General features: G+C 42.9%; 1 protein-coding gene across 3 annotated transcripts in view; it reads left to right on the plus strand.

Annotated features, from left to right (window-relative positions):
* Positions 1 to 23,238, plus strand: part of LOC128302212 (breast cancer anti-estrogen resistance protein 1) — a 108,359-nt gene that overhangs the window by 60,154 nt on the left and 24,967 nt on the right. For all 3 annotated transcript variants that reach the window (XM_053038975.1, XM_053038976.1, XM_053038977.1), the window contains exon 3: positions 15,246 to 15,467. In XM_053038975.1, coding sequence (XP_052894935.1) covers positions 15,246 to 15,467 — 222 coding nt within the window. The remainder of the gene's footprint in view (positions 1 to 15,245; positions 15,468 to 23,238) is intronic.

The following is a 23,238-nucleotide window of genomic DNA, read 5'->3' on the forward strand; positions in this document are numbered from 1 at the left end:
TAGCAACGTTTATCAGGCTTCCGTTCTTTTTCCTGCTACCTTTTTTGTCCTTAATCGACCTCATCCTTTCGGTCCAATGTTGATAGAAGTGGCCGGTATCTTGCTTATCTAGCACCGTTTTTTCTGGTCTCTTCTCTTACTCGTATCCTTTTTTAAATCCCTTTCCCCATCGTTCTTCCGTTTCATCGAGCATCGCTGAAAAGCGGGTTTATCCGACGCCTAAAGGCAGTCGCACGTAAATGTTTACCGAGCCCCGTTTCCGGCATTCCAGGAATGGGTTATCTGCGTTCAACTCTTTTCCTTTGCCCATCTCGGGCTCGGATCTTCCACCGTTGCGCCTATCCCACCGCATCCGTGAAGGTGTGACCCGTAGGAAGCTGGGATTATATCAATCGATTGGGTGGTGTGGTGCGTTGTCCCATGCTCGTCGAAAATGAAGATCTTATCGGGGAACTGTGACTATTTGTTTTGTTTGCCATTGAGAAGCATCACTTTTACCTCCATTGACCGTATTGTGTGTCGAGAGTTTATGGATTATTGGTTTTGTTTTCTCCCGTTTCCCGGTGCTTTCAAATGTTCGGAACGAGCGAAAAGGGTTTGGCAGTTCATAATAGACGAACTCCACCTTTTATTGTGTTACGGTTTGTAATCGCTCTTCCGATGGCAAATACCATTACCGGGGAGCCGGGTCTAAGCAGTTTTAAAAGATCATTAAATTGCTCTTACCTGTGTTTTGTTGTGCACAGAATTAATTGGGAATGTTTTTCCAGATCCCAAAAGTTGGGATAATGACACATTACCCTTTTTTGCAGCACACAAATTGCTTCGTTATTGGTGAGATAGGATTGATACGTACTGCCGCCTAAGCTGAAGCTACTGAAAAGAAGTTATAATTATTCGCCCATGAACCCGTAGCGAAAAGTTTGCATTAATTTTTAAGGTTTACAATGTAAAAGACAGCTGTCATTTGCTGAATTAAGAGCAATATATAATATATACACTCCATTTTCTATTACATTACTCTTCTCCTTCTGGGAGTTCCGTCGGTGGAAAGATCTCCCAAGCCATATGGGGTTGCTGTACATTACTGTAGGAAACAAATTTAATCCTATCCAAGCTACGAATGTGCCCTGTCTGTCGGTCTGTCTGGCTGTCTGACAAATTGTCAGTGGGAAAGGTAAAATCTATCATTGGGTAATTGAAATGTTACTGCACGATTCGTAACGCACGAACGCTGGAGGATTGTAGCATTGCAAGGAAGTGAAGAACGTGATAGCCTGTACGTCAAACTGCGTTTATTAAAGCTACATTACACCTCTCGTGCAAAATCTCTTTAAACGGAGCACAACGAAAAACAAAACCATGGTGCCCATGATTGTAGGGATTTTTCTACGTTGAAAGCTACCGGTCTGGAGATCTGGCTTAGGAATAGAAAACGCACGATAAGGTGTAAAATAGCACAGCACCTAGACAGTTCGTCAGACACTGGTTTAGAGAAACATAAGGCGAATGGGTGTTAAATGGATCGCATTGCACCGGTTTTTCGTAATAGCATACCAACGGCAAAACGAAAAAAAAGTGTTAGTAACGCCCTCTAACTTAGATCGTGCATACTACAGTAACTTCAAGACCAAGTCGTGCTTGGTTTAGGCTGCCAAGCCAAGTCTGTAAGTTCCTCTCTGATACCTGGATGGCTGACGTTTAAACCATTATTACTATCATTAGCAGTCGATTTTAATAGAAAACAATTTCATTACCTCAGGGTATGCGTTACGTCTGGAGATCGTGTAGCTGTTTGAAACATGTAGTTCCTTTCCCAACCTGCTCTTCGATTTCGATGTTGCGTAATTTAGTTTTCCCGTCCTTACTGTCAACAATCCAAGCTCCAACCAAGTAGTTCAAGTCGATGTTTTTGCATAAAGTGTACTTGAAAAGCGACACTGTGCACTTTCTTTTTTGCTACCTACATTTTTTGTGCGGTAGCGATAGCGTTCGGACATCCTGCTGACATCTGATACAGGAGAATTGCAAACAGAGCGGTAGGAAACGGAAAGAACGTCTTCCGCGCGTTGGAAGATCAATCCACCGCAACGGAACATCACCGGCAGGCATATCGTTTGGCAGAGAGTCAGCAATATCCTACCATCTAACCATTGGCCATGCAGATGAACAAACGCAGCGTGTGCAGCTGGAACACAAGTATACACGAGATCTTCTCACATTCCACTTTAAGGCTGACGCTGTCGGCACGTGTCCGGACGGGCAGCAGGATGTCATGCATGCTACGAAACGATACCAGCCACCGGATAGCCGATACACACCACTACCGTCATTACAGACTTGTTACGCTGTCGGCGGAGCCAGCTGCTGGTGCTGATGCATAGATATCCGTATGCATCCCATCAACGAAACTGCAACGGCAGCGTAAAATTGGAAGCTGGCTCCAGAACTCAGCCAGCAGGGCGCAGTCAATCATAGAGCCCCTGTTGACGCCAGCATGTCTCGCGTGGCGGCACACACACAGCGTGTGTACGCCTCCGTGTTGCTGCGACAGCTGCACAAGAAGAGCGTAAAGGTGGAATAAAAATTGGAGTGGTAAAAAATTGGTGGTGTGTTACCACGATCTTGAATTTTATTTCAGGAATCAAATTTTCTTTTTGTTAAATTTGATTATAGGAGCAGATGAAAATATCTCTTTTTTCCGCCAGTAGGGTAAAACATGGCTCTAAAAAGGGGAATAAGTTGATCAACCGCATTCAACCAAATGAAATGGGAGGGGGAGTGTATGGTTGAAAAGTTTGTGGTTCCATTTTGATTTAGTTTCGGATTACTACAAACCTCATCAGCTTCCGGTTCATTCGATAAAGGGAAGCTTACAAATTAAAATCAACAGTAGTTTTTTTTCTGGTGCGGTCTAGGTTGTCACCTCCCTTTTCGTTAATTATTTTGCAATGTTTCGATAATTAATAGGCTCGGTTTCATTCGGATATATTTACTGTGTACGATTCGCGACTGCGAGCGAGACTGTACGCGATTGATGGAGTTACACCGCAATATATTATTTTTCATATTTACCACATACGGATTGCATTGAGTTGGTGTGGTTTTCTGTTGTGGTTTTAAATACCCCAACAAATCGCTCATTACCGAAGCCAAAAGAGGATTATTTGTGACATTATTATTTCACGTACACTATTTTACTCCATATTCCATTCATTCATTGGGTAAGACGACACGACTTCTCGTTACTGCGTGCGAGAGTTGTCAACGAAAGGTGGAAACAGTAATGCAATAAATTATTTCATCCCACATACGACGCTAGTGGTTTTAATCGGATGAAAAAGAAAAAAATCCGCTGCAATGTGTAGAGAAGTTGCAGAATTTGCAACCTACACCGGTTGCGGGTCAGGAAACGAAGCCATGTAGGTGTTCATTGATCAGCTGCAGTGGTTCCACTACTGTCGACTTTGCCTAGCAGTTTTTTTCGTGGTTATGTTTCACCCACGACAAGTCAAATGGACAGACACCTTTCGTGTTGTTAGTGATCCAGGTGCAACTTCCTCTGCAAAAACAAAAATCATCTGAGAAGAGTATCAAAATTGTATGAATGAAATGAGTACGCTACACCTCCAGAGTTGAAGCTTTAGCAACTGAATTTATCACCAATAAATATCAACCCACGGGGAACACGGATTGATACTCCATAACCCAGATCAATGACTTCAATGAGCGTGATACGTGAGTGTGGGGGCCTGAAGATAGAAAATCGTGTGGGATTCTGATTCATGTGAAGTTCCAAGAAAGTGTACACATCCGCGTTTCGATAGTAAACTCTGCAACATCATTGCCTGTAGTCTGATTAGTAAAGAGGAAGATTTTGGATTCCTCTGGTGGGTAAATTTGGAACTGGCGTACATTTTTCCTTGAAGTTTCTTCTGAGAAGCTTCCTCAAGTTAGTCCTTTGTGGCAGGCTTAAGTTGGTGAAAAATAACTGATAGTAATAAACGTTACCACCTGCAATTAATGTTCTTACATTAAACGTTATTACTATGCTGTTCTCGAGATCCTGATGACTATGTTCTGCGTTACGTTCGGATAGAATGTTTACAAGACACAGTTTATGTCCTTAAACGCTACGTACAATTACATAGTCATATCTTGCTCTTTTAATTAGCTGTAGTTGATTACACTTTGCTTCACTTAAAATGGATGAAATCCTTGAAGATGTCTTCAAATAACCTGGATGGTTTCGCCTTTTCCAAATCCTTACCATCCCAATTCGCTTAATGCCGTTGTCATTAATTATATTTTTCTCGGTTCATGGTTTTGGTGCGGTTGGCGCTTGAAATTATTATTGTTGAGCTGAAACATAAGAATGGGAGTTAGGCAGAACGCTGGAGAGAAGCATTCGTGATGCACAGCAGGATATTTGGTTGCTGGAGTTGGGATTGTTCCCGTATCAGTTAACCTTTTTTTCCTTGGAAACAGCATGTGTTCCTTGTTGGTGTCTGACTTTCCCCCTTTTTGCTTTAATACCTGTCTTGTGGTCACAGACATGACTCGAGAACTGACAGCGTGAAAGTGTGAAAGTGTAAAACGAATCCAATCAACTCCAAATGCTCTATCCCTGGTGTTTGGTTTGTGGTCCAGACGCTCATCCTATTGCTTCGTGCTAACCGTCGAGGTATCCTTCAAGGAAAAATCTACAAAAGCAGAAGCCCTTAAAGCAAGCCCAACTAGGAAGCCAGTAGCCTTCGACCAGACACCATCCTTTAGCTACAATCTCGCCTCATTTGTGCCCATCAAACGGGAAATTCAATTAATTCCCCTTTTCTCTGCCGGTAGCCGAATGGCGGAGACAGCGTTATAAAATTTGATTAAAATCGGTGGTCGGTTTTGCCGTGCGATACTAAACTGTCAGTAGCAAGAAAAGGCGCATTAAGGTGTCTAGTATGTAGAAACCTTCTGGATTCCGAGGGAAGCCGCAACGGCGAACAGGCGATTAACCTCAACTTTTAATCAGTTACGCCAGTTACTGCCACCGGCTCCACCCGGGAGCGTTTCGAGCGGTCGGTAATAATAACCGTTTGATAAAGATGATGCTGTTCTCCGGGGTTACGCGGAGAGGAAATGGCGACGATTATTTCCCTTGATGCTCTTATTCTTAACCTCAACCTCATTTTGTATCGAGTGATGGGGAATTGTTTTGTGTCCTTTTCTCTCTGCCTCCTAACCGTGATTAACACGACGTCTGTCAGGTGGCTCCAGTGGACGTGTCTCGGTTCCATTGCCTCTGATACTGTGCTTGATTGATGGACTTTGCTCCAAGAAGCTGGCAGAGCAACTTTGAAAACCGGCGCAAGATCGGCGCCACACAGAAACGATCGCCAGCGACGACGAAGTGCATGTGAGATAATGTTGCAATCAGTACACTTTTTACTGGAAGAAAAGAAGCAACCACCGAACAGAGAATACAATAGAGCGTATAAAAATAGAACTGGGTGATAATGAAATTATAGATAATGCACACTGTAGGACAGACAACTCACTGCATCGAATATTTTATCAATTTATTAGTCCTGAATGTGGTATTATTTTAATCCTCGCTAATTTATTACATTTTCGATTACTCATTCACTGTTATTACGAATTGTTGTAGTTCGGGGCTTCCAAAATTCATTAAAAGACGTTAACTTTCGGCTCACATCCATATGCTACCGCGATTAATTTGAATAATTCCCTTTTCTATTACTGCGTACGTGCGTGGACTTTCTTTACGATCGTAATATTATTTCTGCCACCGGAGTGCACACCTATCATCACATCATTATTATTACACGCAGTACTGTACATTCCGTGGTGTTCCGTCGTTGCACGTCGCCATTGCCGAACGTGTTGCTGAACCTTTGCACTGCACCCCGATACATAACACATGCGCGACGGTAGCAATGCAACGGCAACAGGGTTTGGGCTGGGTGTGGAGAGATCGTGCAAAAATCACGACTCTCGTATAATTAACATATCAAACAGCGCGTCCCGCCGTCACATTTTCCACTGTGGAAAGCTTTCGTAGACCTGCGCGAATGTTCAACGCCTTCCACAAGCAAGCTTCACATTGCCTGGGAAAGGAAGCGTGTGTCTCTCGCGACTTTGCTCGGTCTTTCGCCGGTCAAAAGAACCGGTTAGCGTTAAACGTCAACTTTTGGATTATGATCTCGCTTTCCGGGTTTCTTTATGTGTCCGTCTGCTCTTCACTTCTGCTCTTTTTTTTTTTTGGGCCACCAATGTGCGTACGTCTTGCCATTTTTCTTGCACTTCAGCCACGTCTTCAGGCCGGGCTAAAGACCGTCAAATTTTACGTCCAATTTCGCTTCATCAAAAATGGAAAATAAAAACATCTTCTAGACGTCTTGTTTCGAACGCGACGTCAGTGACGTGATTCGAGCTAAAAAGCTCACACTTGATCGAGTATGTTTTTGTTTTCTGTTTTTCGATACTTCCCTCTGCGCTGATTAATTTGACAGCGAACCGGTTTGCTTTTATTGATACGCTCTTAGATTATATTTGATTTTCCGCCACACTTCATCTTTGATTATGCAAACATCGAAGAAACGACTTCTTGAGGTAGTGTTGAGAATAGTATATTTAGAAAAGGAAACGATAAAATAGTCAAGTGAAAGATAAATCGTTATCGCTAGGCGAAATAAGGTGAGATTGCTGATATTACGAATTTCTAATACGGATTGTCGGAACAAGATTGACATCCTAACCTTACTGACAATTGACAAGCATCCATCCATTTTTTTTTGGAAAGTATATTTGCTGACCTGGAAATGCTAAAAAAACATTTTCGGTATCAACAGCACTACCTTCTTTTTTTAAATATCCCTATCAGTTGGACGTTTTGCTTGTCATGCGAGACATCTTTCTGCGTTGCCAGGTTCGGATCATGCCTTTGTGTCTGCCTCGCTTCTTCCACATTAACCACACCAAAATAGCATTTTCAGAAGGAGTTGTTGTTATATCGTCGCATTGATTTCTTCCTGAATTCCATCACAATAATTCAAATATAAAAAGCAACCCTCAATTCAAGCCTGTCAGCAGGGGCAACCATTTTGTAGCATGACTTAACGAGTTGTTTAGTGATTTGTGTACGTTGCGACAGGGCACGGCAGCCTGCCACAGTGAGGCGAAACTCTTTATGCGGAACAGGATTTTGGACATTAATATGACAGCGTAAGTGACATTTACAAGCCATGTCTATGGTGCCGATGGCGGAGGTAGCTTTCCCGTTGAAAGGAACTTTTTTGCAGCGCCGTTGCAGACGTGAGTTAGGTTTGTGTATTTAGAATGTAGACATTACGACGAGAGTGTGACACGTAATTTACGATGCTTGCCACTATTAACGATATGTAAATTTGTTGGGATACATCCCAAGATGCTGAATTAATGCATAAAGCGGTAGACCGATGCAATATGGTTTGAATCGGACGCCAAGGCACAACTAGGCAACATTTAGATCTCGCATAAATCTTCTCAATAACTAACCTCTTAAAAGCTCGTTTCAATCTATCACTAGTACTTAACAACTGTTTGAAACAAGTGCGATAAGCTACGCTCCCGATAGCTCGGGACTTGACACCACTCTTCTAAAGCTCCCAATATCTCCAGATAACCTGTTTGTGCAACAAAGCACTCCAATCCAAGACACTCTCGATGACATTTTTATTGAGTATATTCACTGGAACTGAAACCACTTCAACGCCACTTGCTTGGCCAGGCAGGAAATGATCCACCGGCCACGATTTGAGTACACTCTGATCGATTGATCACATCGGACCACTTCGATTGGCTACATGTGGGTGAAACGAAGTCTCAGGCCGCGTGATAGCAATGGAGAGATTATGTTGTTGACGCAATTTATATGAATTGTCAACGATTCACTCAAGTTCTCCGATTTCTTGTCCCGATTCCTTCTTTTTTTTCGCCGCTTGCCGGCAATCGATCCCGTCCCATGCGACCTCCGGCGTTGAAAAGTTTCACCCGGGAGAGTTGTTCTTTAACCTGCCCCAACAGGCTTCGATGATATTTCACAGCGACCCACAATCTTAACGACGATCGCCCCGGGACGAGTTACGTTACGGCAATTTTGCTTCCAACGCTAATTGGCAATTTTGACGCAAAGTTCCGCGACGATTGCTCGCTCGCCCTGACAAAACACGCGGGATACTGTATCAACAAGTACGCCTTTCGGTATGCCGGTAACTCGCTTCGTCTTTTTCAATTTATTGCCGAAGATATCGCGCTTAATGTCAAGTTCTGTGATGGGGGGGTAGTAGTCTAAGACGTTTTTCTTTCTGCGAAAGTCCTTTTTGTACGATAAGAACGAGAAGGATCGCCTAAGTACATTATGGTATTGCTTCTGCCAGACACAAAAAATACCCCTAGCGGCCATATTTTGCCGCCATTAGTCGGCAACCACGCTAACCATAAGGATGGGTAAAAATGACATATAAATTAGCTCGATTTATCTGATCGGCCCGCCGATGCAGCTAGACTCGAATGGGAACCGCGGGCAGGGGATTTCCGTAATAACTCAGCTTAAGATACGCATTTTAAAAATTATGTCTCCGGGAAGAAAAACAGATAATTTGAGTGGATGTGTGTTTTTTTTACTATGCCACATCCAAATGTCTCCAAGCGAAAGCGACAAACTAACTCCCGTCCCGTCAACGTTGTCGTTTACTTGTCACTAATCTAAAACTAAACGGCTTGGGGTTGAAAATGAATGTTTCGCCTTACGATTTATTAGTTTGCTGGCGTTGTTTGGGAAGTTAAATGGCTCTTTTTGATTAAACGGGTAGCCGCAGTTTGTAGCTCCGACACGACGAAACACCTGCTGCATTTTATGTGAAGGATTAACCCCGTTTTACATTCAACATTAGGGAAAATGTGGTGTTGGTTTGATGGATTGATTAAGATTTATGCATGACTCTTCTTTTAATTTAAACCCTGCTTGTGTTTTTATGGTAGCTGACGAGGGAACGTTCCTAGGCAAGTAGAGGAGAAAACATTTTTGATGGAAGAAGATCAATAAATATTTCAGGCATTGTTTGGTAGAAGAATTCATCGCCGTTTATTCAATCGTAAAGTGTTAGAAAAGACCAACTTTGGAAGGTATTAACCTCAATATGAGAATCGATACCCACTAGGAAAGTCTGTGTGAAAAGAGGCTGTGAAGAAAATTAATGGATCGAAAATGAAGTAAAACTGCATTAAGGCCTCATTCAAGTCCTTTCTTTTGAAAAGCATTCAACACTCGGTATGCATCTGTATTGAGAGATCCCATCCTTTATAAAGCAACTTTATGAACATTCAAATGTGAACGGAAATGGAAACGGAATGGAAATGTGAATTTAGTATGCACCCTTCGGCAGACCTATCTTTGAGCCTAAGTTTTTGGGCTATACTTTCTATTTACTCCAATAGACGAACACTCTGCTGATGCTTTCAACTGCTCAAATGTCCTAACAGGATGTAAATTACCACTTTACACTTTTATCAAAGCCGGAAACAAGTTGCAGCCAGCCACAGAGTTGAAGTGCACTCTCCGAAATTGACCACACACAAAAAAGACAGAGTTGCACAGAAGAGTGCAATAATTACTCAAGCCATTTTGGGGCAAGTTTCTCTTGCGACTGTGTGTGTGTGAGCATGAATAATTTATTCTGCCCCAGGCAATGGAATGGATCCTTTCATTGTGCAATGACACAACTACGAGTTGTACGGTTGGAAGAGATAGTGTCTGTAAATGCTGCAACACGCGCAATAATTCAGTTAAGAAATTACAATATTTTATGCTGCACTGTTGGTGTTTTGCAATTATTTTTATGGGTGCAATATTTCCTAACGCTTAATACTTCACATTTAAGTTTTTGGTGTAGCGAATCCACAGTGCGACAACTACGTTGAAATGTTCGTTTCGTTTTACCCTTTCCATACGTATTTTTCGACACGGTAAATAATGTCCGCTCGTAGCCGTTAGCCTATTTTTTTGTTTGCTGTTCCCTGAGGGATTAATCTTGCCCTTCCAATATCTTCCCGCTCCATTTGTCGCGTGAGTGTGTCGAATGAATGTCAAATAAAATTAATCAAGCTTCATCGCGATACGGTGTGTGCCCTCTCTCGGGTAGGGAGAATCGATTCAAAAGCATGTTCCACCTCGCAACAAAGCAAAACAAAACATGAAAAAAGCCATCCATTGCATTAAACACAACCGAAAACATTCCTATAATGAACGGTGCATTTTTCGGGGCAGGACTTCGACCGCGGACCAAACCATGTATTCGAGTGGAAACATGCGTATGCTCTTAGTGAAACGAATTAATCCCACCAATTTAATTTCGTACACCCATCGCTGGGAAAAAGGGCAAAAACAAAGCCGAAAATAATAATAAGATCCTTTCTTTTTTTTTTGTTTTGGAAATCGAGATTCTTTCCCTTTCAGCAACGGTGTCAGGGAAGCAGCGTTTCAATTTCAAAACTGCATTTGTTGCGCTGCAACAGCGGTCCAGACCCCCAAAAAGGGCCACTTTTCCACAATTGCACAAAGAGAAATGCAACGAGGCTTACACAGACCAGGTGAAAAAAAGGAAAGGAAAGGAAAATCCCGACAGCAAACGCTTAAAATGCAATAATACGAAAGTGGTTTACATTTTGGGTGCTTCATAAATCCATTAAACGTACAATTTGGTGCACCGTGGTTGAATGGTTCCCTTATGCGCGTTCGGCCACCCTGTGCGATTTTACGATAATAGCTTTTACTATTGTTCTTGGCCTTTTTGCCAACTTCAAATATGGTTTTGTTTTTTACTTTGTTGCGTCGCGATCGGGTTTTGTTCTGTTATTATACAATATTTATTGTACTTTTTATTTACATATTTTTTGTTTCCTTTCAATGTTTTTATATATTTTACTTTACGTTCTATACTATCCCTTTTTTTCTTCAATATGTTTGTTCTTTTTCATCTTTTCTATGTGATTTATTCTTTTTATGAAACTTGCTACGACATTTCATCAATTTATATTAAAATTAATTAGTTATTAGTATCATACTGAAAGTATTATACCTTAAAACGTCATCGCAAACATGGATAATATCTTACCCCTGATATAAACCATTTATGCTTATTGGCTACACAAGAGCATCACGTCCGTTCGATCTTTTTATGTTCTGTAGAAGCATATTCATCACACCACATTCGTCACGGCAGACATTCTTCGCCCAGACAGCTGCCGTTTCGGAATCCTCTCGCCTAATGGAGTACCATCTGTATGGTGATTCTATTGACTATCAATCGCCGTCATCGTTCTACTCGTGTATCTACTCGATCTCATGAACTGCACCATGTTACGGATGTTTGTCTACCATCCCTTCCAGCATCATCACTACTAGCGTCCTCAAAACCATTCCGGAATTGGAGTTTAATGTATAAACGGGTACATCTTTGCAGTCAATTGCTTTTGCAGATTGACTTCTTCCCGCGACAGTCCCCTATGGAGTTTTTTCCTTCCAAATATTTGATCCAAACCAATACCCGCATCTTTGGCTGTGTCTGCTTTGCAACACAAAACAGGCAACAAACTTGTGGTAGTAAAGAGGGAAGATTAGAACAATCTATCGACGTATGCTTAGCAATTCAGAAGGGAAAGGTCTACCAGTGCCCAAAACAGTCAGCCAGTCAGCAAACAAATTGTGTTGATTGTTTTTCGGTTTGTGTTGGCCCCTTTATTGCGTTGCCGGGCGTTCTACCTGAGATGCCCTTGCAAACTCCGGGCAGTGTCATATTCCTCCTTCGTTTTCGTTGGATTTATATCCAATTCGTTATCTCGCTGTGGTCTTTTCGTTTTTTGGACCTTCGTGTGGCAGAAAGACAAGAGATCCTTGGGAATTCGCACATGCATGCGTACGCCATTCATCATTTGGGCGCGGTTTAGAGAAACTATAGCCGTTGAAGAGAGGCAAACATTAGATGATGTGTGAATCTTACATCCTGTTACGGTTAGTGGAGGCCAATTTCTTACCTAACATACACTCCCGTGGCGTGAGGATTCAATCTAGGATGGGACGAAAGCTCACACAGCGAGACTATCTCGTTAAAGATCTTGGCGCACTGTTATCAGTCCCTTGGAATCCCCTGTCGAACCTTTTTTCTCGTTGCGCTAACAAATTCCAAAGGTACCACCAAATTTGTTTTCAACCAAGAAGAAGTTAGTGTATTTCTTCCCATCCACTTTTTTTCTTGGTATGGTAAGACGATCTTGTCGATCTGGCAAGATTGTTAGATGTGGTTTGCATATGTACACACCTACACATTCCTGCCGGAAGGAAATACTGCTCAACCAATACGTTCGACCGCGAATGCTTGAAGGAAAAAGGATCCTTTCAAGGCGTACGACGCGAACGATGAACATGTTCCTTGCTTTCTTTTTTCCCTTGAGATTACTTTGCCACGGCTATAAAGCGCCACACATTTGTATTCATATATGTGTTCTTCTCGTGCTTCTTTCATCGGCATCTTTTCCTTGCCAAACCGTCAGTTTTGGGGTTGTTTATTTTCCACTAGATAATTCTACTCCCAACACTCCATCTCCTGCCTTTCCACGCGGTTTGGCTAAATTGTAAGTCAATTGTTCGTCTTCACGGGAGTTGGATGGCAACATGTAATAAAGCCGAATAAATGTAGCATGAGTTTGAAGGAACGAAAATTAAACTTCCTTCCTGCTTTATGTCGATTTTCGTTAGGGTTGTAATTCATTGTAGAAGAAATGTAACGGAGTGTTTGTCTAGCGAGTCGGTGAAAGTTATGAAACATAATACCCACAAAGCTATTCATCTTTCAATCGTGGGTGTATTGCTCACGTCAATCAGCATTTAAATGAATCTGTTAAATAGATAAAATAAAAATGATTTACTTTGAATGCTGTGCAATTGTTGTTATACACGTTTTGCTTGGGATTTTGTTGTGTCTAGCTTTGTAATGAAATTTGATTGACTTCAAATTAAACTTCATTCAAAAACCTTTGTGGGCTCAAACACAGCCATGAAACGTTTGCTGATAAACGATAAAAAATCTATCATTTTTCCCACAACATTTTGCAAAAAACAACCGAATTCAATTTTCCTTCCTATACTTTGCAAAGTTATCACAAGCTGACACTCTGTTACTTGCTTCGCCTGTTTCAATCACTTTTTTTTACTTTATATTTACTTTTCGCTTTTTTGGTGAAAACTTTTATCACTAAGCTACCGTGTAAAAAGCGTAAGCAAGCAACATGTAAACTCAATTCGCAAAGTTTGCCTTCGTGCGTACGCGCCGTAACCGTTTCACATCAACAAGGGCCAGGCCAGGGAATGTATGCGGGTGTAAGAATCAATTCAAAAGCAGTGTCATTTATTTCTTCAATGTTACTTGCGCTGTGCTTATGCATACATTTTACCCAAATGGTGCCGCTTTATTTTGGGAAAAGTATTCATATAAACATATTCTTTTGCCGACTCCATATGAAACAGGTTTTTTGAAGTGCTGTGTGCTTAGTAGTAGGAAGTAATTTACTATTTTTGGTATATAAGTAAAATAGAAAAAGAGGAAATTTATGGGAATCCTCCTTGAGAGTTCTACTGTGGAATGTTTTAGCACAAAATAGTACGCTTTCCTTGTGTTCTTAAAGAAGGTACACCTGAAGTCTCAACCGGGATGTCTCAAGTATTTCCTTTCTGACTGAGTACATTTCAGTATCTCGATGAAATTGATGGATCTTTAGAGAGCAAAAAAATAACATTAGCACCACCGAACAAAAAAAAGACAATCAGGCTCCGTGTCGCCTTCAATGACATTGATTACACCTATAGGTTCACCAGCTGGAGCTGGAGCTAAGGGAGGGAAAATCGGGGCAAAAAAAACTAACAATGCCACTCAAAGTGGAAAACAATAACCCCTCACCCATCGTAGTACGTACCGGCTCGGCTTGATTCCATTTTCCCGACGGAGAACAGATCACGCTAACCAACTCTCGCTTTCCGGAACTGTCCTCTTTTTTTTTGTTTCACCAACCGGATGGAACGATATCCTGACGGAATTCATCCACTCCCTCACCTCAGTCAAAAGGAGCGGCAACCAATTCTTCGGAGAAAATCGGAAAAGCTATCAAGATTTTGTTTCCCCTTTTTCACGCAGTTTTAGTTTTTCTTTTTTGCACCACAAAACTCTCATCACGGAAAGGCAAAAACAATCTAACTTCCCTTTTCGTACGATGCGATATCATGTGGAAACTTTGGATAGCTCTGATGGACCAAAATGCTGTGTTCCGTTCGCATTCTACGCCACAAATCGATGACCAGTGACAATGGGGGTTTTCTGGTATGGTTTTGTTTGAAAATGCAAACCTTCAGACTCGGGTTTGCTGTTGGTTTAGTTCCTTTGTTTTTTTTCCCTTGTATCACCCGATCTTGTTTGCTGTTCATGTGGCTCAACATCAATCCACTTCCGTTACGTATCGATTCGAGTTTAGCGACCATGTCGATTTAAATCGCCCTGCCAGCAGTTGAGCTCTGGCCCGGGATTACATGACGATTGATTGTTTTTGTTTCCCAGCTTCCTTGTCCTGTTTTCCATTCTGCCGTAAATGGAAAACGAACGATTCAGAGAAGCGCACATCCCTAAAACTCCACGCTTATTTGCACTCCTAAAATAGCCATCGGGAAAATGGTGGTGCGCCTGAAAGTTATGCTAGCCGCATTTCGAACACGCACACACACACACACACGCTCAGCTGGAAATCAACAACCAAAATGCATTTCGATTCTACCGCTGTACTATTTTGCGATTGCTTAGTAAAACAAATATCGACGAAGGTGTAGGGACGGACACTAGCAGAAGGAAGGATTTGCTTTGGAAGGTTTATCTGATTATACTGAAATGGATTTTCTATTCGTTCCGCAACACATTTTTTGCTTCTTCGCTGTGCAAATATTGTCCTACGGCACACCACTGCAACTCGAACGGGGAACGAGCTTATTTGTTTTGCACTGCACACCGTGTAGTCTACCGGATTAAATGGTATCGTCGCTTAGGTGGATGTTTGCATTTTGGTTCATTTTTTGTTATCTTTCTTCACAAAACTTTCGCTCCGTTCGGTTTTATATGCTGCAACAAACTAATACAAAATATCTTCTTCCTTCGCAGGGTATCTGTCCGGGCAACAGATTAAAAATTATTCAATCACACGACTCGGGTTGCTTCACACTTTCACCCGCCTCATCGCCCTGTCCGACGATCGATTCCACCACCAATCTGAACAGTCCGATACCGAGCGAAATCTACGAAAATACGTCACTGTGTAGCAGCAACAGCGCAGGGAGTCAGCGGCAGGGCAAAAGGCGATCCTGGCACATCATGCCCAACAAGGTAAGTTTTGCGATTCTACAAAACAGTGCGATTCCAATCGATGGTGTATCGCTTTGAAGGATTCTTTGGGGGGCGGTTTTGGGACGTAGTGTGGCCAAGCGTATTAGGATTTGTCGCAGTAATTAGGTCTTAAGTGATTTGAAAAGGATTTCCACATCACAGAGATCCCAAATCTTGGCTCTATCTTGTACGGTGGAAGCTTGCAATAGATGCTCCGTTTCTATCGGGTCCCATTTGTATTGGTATCGTAGTATGTGCTATCTAAAACCTGACCAGTTGTCGTTCCCAGTAAGCCAACGATAACAATCTTAATCCGTAGTTCGTGGTTGGAAGTTAATCTACCCGTCACAGCCACAATCCATGCTGTGGATGGATAAATGTTCCCGCTGGTCAGCGTTCTCGCTGCGAAGGGAACCAGCCGGGACCATAAAGGACGTCATCACGTCCACGTAACAAAACTGTCAAGAAGATCTTTGTAAAATTAAATTGTTTTGGTGACATGATTCTCCGAGTGGCAAGATGGCATTGGAATAGAAATTAGATATTTAAACGACTTTTTATGTTCTCGCCATACCCATAAAAATGCTGTTCAACGCAACAAAGCACAGTAAGAAAATAAGGCCTGTTTAAAATTTTACCCATAAAATGGGGCGTAAAAAGAAATTTGGAGCAATGTTTTGTAATGCTGTCTGTGCTGGTTTGTTCTTGATAGCAAACCATTGACTAATGGTGCCGTATTGGGTTGTCTCTGCAAAGTTTTCCGCATTTGGTTTGGTGTACACAGTAGCGCATAATTTTAAGCTACTGGTGAGTGGTTTATGCAGAAAGTTTTTTACTTTTTTGAAAAACTTCACCCCCCTTACTCAGAAAATTTGTTCATTTCGTTTGCGCAGTCGGCAAACAAGCAGACTTTATCGTCTTCGCATCCGCCCAGCCTGGCAGCTCTCTCCTTTGGCTGGAAAAGAAGTCACACAAATCAGTTGTAGGTATTTTTTTTACAATTTATCGCCTCCCATCCTTGAAAGGTGGGTGATGCTGCAACATTAACTTCAGTTGCTTTTAAACAGTTCCACAGTCAGAAGCCAAAAAAGTCGACCCCATAATCGAAATTGGATCGGAGCCTGTACTGTACGGGTAAGGGATGCTTTTTTCCTGTTATCACGATCATTCTCGCAATTCTCAATCATCATGGAATGACGTTCCCGTTCTTTGCAATGGCTTTTACTTCAACCGGAGTATGGTCGAAGGAGTTAGGAAGGGCGGAAATCAATAAGCATAAATCAGACCTCGAACAGCTTCCGCCGGAACACACCGGAACCGAACAATGGTCTCCATCGTGAGCCTTCCTGCGTCAAGGACGGTTGAAGGGCACACAGAAAAAGATAAAGTTTCCGTTTCGGGGCATCTCCCGTGTGGCATCGGTGATTGTAGGTGTTAAAGATGGGTGTTTTGTTTCGATGTTTGTTCGGTTACAGCAGCAGCTGCCGCACGGGAGATGGCACCAAACAACAACAGCTTGACAAAGAATGGGAAGACGACATTTGCAAAAAGTTCCTACTGATGGGGTGTACATTAACGGGTTGTAAACAGCCAAACCCCAGCACATTCGCGGCCTCGGCCTCATTGTACCGAGTGGCGTGAAAGGTTCTACCAGGGAAAGCTGCACACACAGTCACCCCCATCTCACTTGCGTCGTCGTCGGACGAGGGACGGCGGTAAAACTTTCACTTTCAAGCAAGAGCGACGAGCAAGAATTCGACGACCCCCGGTTGAAGAGCCTGGTCAAGAGGGCACCAGGGGGAAAGATAAAACAAAAACGCCACCACCGGTGAAGGCTGAAGGGTGTGTACTTGAACAACAAAGCCCAACACTGCCCCGGCTGGCCCTGCTCGGTCGCTATCATCTCATTCGCTTTGTGTCTGCCGGGTCAAGAAGTTTGGCCGCTTGTTTATTTACCACGCAATCGTTCGAAGATTGCAAACCAGGTGACCGATTTTCTAGGCTCGTTATAACTTTTTCTTGCTTCACTTTTTGCGTACCACCAGCCACAGTTCCAGGTGCACGGAGGCTGGGCATAAATAAAGACACGGCAAATAGTACCGCTGACAGTAATGGAAGAAGTCGGGGACTGGAACAATGGGAGTTATACAACTATCTGGAAACACCAGCCTACAATCCCAGCAGCCATTTTTCTTTTAAGGACTCGTTTCAAGAGTTGCGCTATTGTTGCGTATTGTTTTGCCCCTTTTCAGATCTGTTCTTCACGACGGAGTTTGGATTACTACATATCCTTGATGCAAACGGATTCAGATGGCGCATTGCGTCGAATCTTGGACAAGAGGTTGTAAAATATTTCCGAGCTAAGGTGGAACACAGCAGGGAACGTCCATCAGGGGAATCCCTGTTGAAGTTAGCCCACATTTTAAGGATTCTCTTCTAACTGCTGCTGCAAAGTTCTTGCCTGTACCACTATCCTGAACTGCTGTTGACTTGTAGCATACAACTATATTGTCCGGAAGGCATACACAGCCCTCTTTGGAACCGTTTAACTGGCGTCAACAATATTTTTGGTCCCATTCCATGCGGTAGCTGCAGTCATGCCCTTCGTTTCGACGTAGTGGTGTCGTAGGTCGGATCGCAAAGCAAAGATTTATTGCATTGTCCGAAACACGCATTCCGGTCAAAGTTTTTCGCCGTACATGTGCCCTTTCCTGACCAACGCACCCTTGCAGCCCTTAAGATGTATTTTTCACAGTAAAATTGTGTTCCATCTGACAGAGGGATCCATTTCTTATCGGGTTTAAAAGTCTCGTAAATTTGTTCCCGAAATCATATCTCGTTCCTTTCGCTTCTCGGTGACAACTGTCTTCCTTGGTTGATGGGTTCTCAACCATGGCTGGAAGTGTCACCAGGGTCGTCAGAATTAGCCAGAACCCTTGTATCTGTAGCAAGCGCTTTTGCAGGACACTGTTTGCATTCTGGGAAAATACAACACTGTCCAATCTTGGCCGAAATTTTGATAGTGGTGCTAAGTGGACAACCCTCATGTCCGACACAAAACACTCAATGACAGCTGTCATATTTTGTCGACCGCAATGCCTCATCGCAAGGAGAGACTACACGCACGCATTGGTGGCGATGCACATGGCGATGATCGGACGTTTTATGTGCGCACATAAAACTTTGCGAAAGATATCCCGAAAAACAAAAAGGGCAGATGTGGAACGTTTGGAAGTTCGGGGCGTTCTTCTAACAACACGCGTCGACGCTATCACCATTCTAGCGCAATTTACGTTATATGGGCCCTTTCTCAAACCGTATCCCGTTGGCACATTCCCGACATTCTCCAAACCGGTTCAGATATTCCTGGGATCATTTGGAATACATCGTGCATTTTCATTTTGTCGTAAAACGGAAACCAATAGAATGTCGTAAAGACTTTTGACAGGATCAATGGCGGGTACGCACGGGCAAGATGGGCGAAACGTGACTTTCCATTGCGTTCTGTTGTTAGTGAGGGTTTCATGAGTTGTTTTTTTATCCTTCTTCCTTTAACCTTCAAGAAAATGTACCTTAATTTTTATTCTTAAGACGTTTCGGTAATGTCGTGCTATCGTGCTTATTCTCATAAAAGTATATTTAATGAAATAATTTAAATTAAATCTCATATAAAACAGACATATTTCACAAAAGAACCTATCATTTGGTCTTTCTTCAACGCTTAAAGCATTAAATAGACCTTCTCGATGTTCAATCCCTTGCTTAAAGTACCGATATCCGTCCCAAAACCAGGATCCCCTTCCTTGAACGCTCGTTTGGGTTTATCCAACCTTTCGCCTATGCCAAGAATTGCTAACACAAACACCAGTTTGTCCGATCCCGCTAAGGCCAAAATAATCATTTCCTTAGATTGAACTCATTTAATAAAGAATTCAGCAGGAGATACGAAACACGGACGCGGACGGGTAGCGCTCCTAAAAATAGCACTCTCTGTCCAGAAGCCAGCAAGAAAACGAGTTGTGTGTTCTGGCTGCCAGAGTTATTCCCACAGTAGCAAGGTGTTCGTAAGGGTGTGTACGGTTACGGGGCTGTTTGTTTGATGGCCTTAATTTAGCATTCTTTTCCGTGTTGCCCATGGTGGGTTTCCCCCTTTTTTTCTCTGGAAGGTCTTTCCCACTCCGGAAGTTAAGCTCCAGGTTTTTGGGGAACACCAGTTTCACGCCTTTTTCCGCTTTCCTTCGATGGGGGTTGCATCGGAAATGTAAGGAATGTGGTGGCAGAGATTTATCATTTCCGCTGGTCGCCACCGAGCACTTCCGCTTTCACCAACCATTGAAGGTGTTTTTGGTTGTTTACTACCGTTTTTACCTCCCTCCACTGCACGCTCCGATATCTCATTCGTTTCCCGCGAGATGGCGCTCCCGGGAGCGGTACGATAGCATCCGTCCGTTCGTCCAGTATACGCGAAAGGCACGGCAGGACACGGAAATGATCGTAAGTAAACGGAATATTTAATCTTCACATTGGCATACGCACCTTCATGGACGCATTTGTCATTCGGGGTCTTGCGATCCACCAGGAAGGTTGTATCGTGTGCTTTTTTTGGGACGTTTTGCGCCTGAAAGTTAGGCATGGTATTTCGCAGGCTCCATGACAAGTAATGGAGCGTACAGGATGCGAGAGAATACAATACACCCTCCTGCAAGGTGTGGAAGAAAATTGGATTATAAACACATAGCAGAATCTGATTGTGCAGCTTTACTCGGCTCCATTTGCGTAAAGCTGTGGAGCCTTTGCGTTTCTCCGGATTGTTTGCTTGTGGCGTTGAGCATAAAACCTCACCGTTTCTTAAAGCTTCTGAATATTCCGGCTTTAAAAAGTAAATTTTCTTCACAAAAGCTAACAAAAAGCAGCTCTTTGTTTGCCTCCGCTGTGTGGTATTAGCAAGTGATTTGCTCGGATACCTCTCTGCCTGCCGGTAGCTTATCGGTTAGTGGTGGCGTAACCCATCACCCATTCTTCGTAATGCGATTTGTTACATTTGTTGGAAAGCTTCGGCTGAAAGGCACGTTTCTCACGCATTGGTTTTGCCTTGCTTTTGCAACGCTTCTCACCGGGTCTCGTGGCCTTCATCTAACAGCCGTGTATGGTATGTCTAAGCGCTCGGAACGTGCTACAAACAATCCACAATCTCCGGGCCACCGGGCCTTCTTGTACCCCGTGCACACCCGATAATACGGCCTACGGAAGTGGTCCGGTGAAGCGCACACGGGAAATCATCGGAAGCACCGCTACTGTTTAACATTTTTTCGCGACTGTTTTGGATGGTTGGTATGTTGTACTTGACTGCTTTTTGTTGCTGCTGCTGCTGTGGCTGTCGCGCTTTCTGTTGATGGTAAACAATTGTCAACCACAGTGTGAAAGATAGGTGGGAAATGGGGAAATGGTGTCCTGATGGCGCACCATTGGAACGCGGAATGTGTTAGAATATTTCGTGCAAGAATGTGTGTTTCCCGATCTAGATGCTTTACCGATAAACCTTTCTAGAAATTTCTTCTATTTTATTGTATTTTCATTAGTATTGTTTAACGCTAGTAAAATGATGCAGTGATCTTGTTGGGGAATAGCATGTTGATAATTTACTAGTGGTGATGTACTAATTCAACCGTCTGTTATACCCAGTTATGTAGCATATTCTAGGATTAAAAGATAGATTGAACCATCGATTACGGGTCCTAGTTTTATTTACGTTTAATAACAGAAATCACTCACTAATTAATCAAACTGCAGCTATAAATCCTTCTTTCCACGCGCGTTTTAGTAAGCCGCAGCTATAGATAAATTGGCTCTTGGTAAAGTTTGTAACTACGCAAATAATTCAAATTGCTTTTCATTAATTATTTATACCATTCCACCTTCCCCCGCTGCCTTCCTTTCCCCGTGCTGCCACCCGTATAGCACCAAGAGAAGTTCTGGTTCGGAGCCATTAAAGCAACGTGCTTCCAAAAGTCAAACCCACAAAATACAAAGGTAAACCAAGACACGGTGCTGCAAAGTTCGTAATGATTTAAGTCTCGCAACGCACATAAATCCATTCCGAACGAACGTAATAACCCGCAAACACCCGCCACATTGTCCCTTTATCGCCTTGATCGCACCGGCCCCATTTCCGGCGGGCCCATCAAAGCTCGGTGCCAAATTTGCGCCGCTTTTTTCTGGTTGGCAGGATTTTAATTATCTCCATCCGGTCGGTGCCAGTTGTTTTACGGGCGACCAAAAATGTTTTCCACCGCACCGATTTTCCCTGCACATCCGGCTTTCCCTGGCTAGCGGACCATTCCTTCGGGAGCTTCGAACCATTTCTTGAAATTAAAATAACGCCCGGTCTTGTAATATCCATGCGCTTGCTTCCTTGGCTGCTTGCGTATTCCTCTCGACTACACTACGCGATGGTGCTTCTGTGCTGTTGGGGAGCAAGAATTTTCATAAATTTTGGACAATCTGCAATCATACAATTAGCCCACACCACCACCACCACATCGGGCGCAAAACGAGCGCTAGAATCTGGTGCGCCCACTTTGTGATTGTGGGCCGCAAACGTTAAGATTCGCTAAGGATGTTTTCCGTTCAGCGACGGAGATGGTCATTACACATCCGCCAGATTGAACGTTCATTTCCGTGCAACACCTTGCCGTTCGGTTGTTTTGCGCGTTTTGCTGACAACAACCTCGGTACAAATTACCACCGCTTTATGTATGATTTTATGCTGCTGTAATTACCAAACAGCCACCATTAATATTAATATCTGCAGGGATGGAAAAAAAGTAAGTAACAAGACAAGATTTTCAACTTCCATAGAGCTGTCTGGTTTGCGTATTATAGCTTCACTTGCAAGCCTATTAAACCGTTATTACGACTCATGCAGCGCTACTGGAATTGATTGGCGATGGTTAACGATGCCAAACGATGCATTTCTCGCCCCAGTTAAAATCACACCCCTTGCACGATGCAAATGTGCTGCAGTTGCAAAACGATCAACAAAATGGCGCGCAGGTCAATGAAGAAATATGAAGTACTTGCTACGCGGACGGACGGGTCATGCGCTGGCTGGTGCGAGGAATTGTATCCGCTTCGTCGAACGGGTCGGCGAAAGTGTTGCTGTTACTTCTCGTGCTGGATTAATGTGCCGTGTGCCGTGTGCCATTTCAATGATAAACATCTTGGGAGTCATCGGTTAATTGGCTACAATTGGCACAGAATCCAAGCAACACAGGAAGTGAAATAAATTCATTGGCTTGGTTGGAATATTGTTGTATGTACTAAAGTGTTTAATATGTTTTACCATGGACACTTTTGGAGATAAGGCATTATCAAGCCCTAGAAACTTTAATGATCTTCAAACAATCAGGGCTCTATCAGTATTCATTTAAAAGATATTTTAATCCCAGTTCCAGGATTCTTTTCAGTGCTAGAAATAGAACCACCTAAAATCTTCAAGAATTTCTACTCATAATTTCTTTTGAAGTATCCTTTTAAGTGATATTTTGACAACCTAAAATAGCTCTTTCAAAGTAAGTGTCAATATCAACTTCAGACCATTCTGGTACGTTCTTACGTCCCTCTATGCTGCATAGTGATTAAATCTTATGAATGAAAAACGTGTCTGTGCCGTGTACACTGTGGGTAGAATTTCTTACGAAACAAATCACTATAATTGATGAAAATCGCAAAGGAGTAGGTATTGGTGCCCACCTTTTTTCCTTTAATTTTC

This window comes from Anopheles moucheti, chromosome 3 (genome assembly GCF_943734755.1).
Source record: "Anopheles moucheti chromosome 3, idAnoMoucSN_F20_07, whole genome shotgun sequence".
NCBI classification, from domain to species: Eukaryota; Metazoa; Arthropoda; class Insecta; order Diptera; family Culicidae; genus Anopheles; species Anopheles moucheti.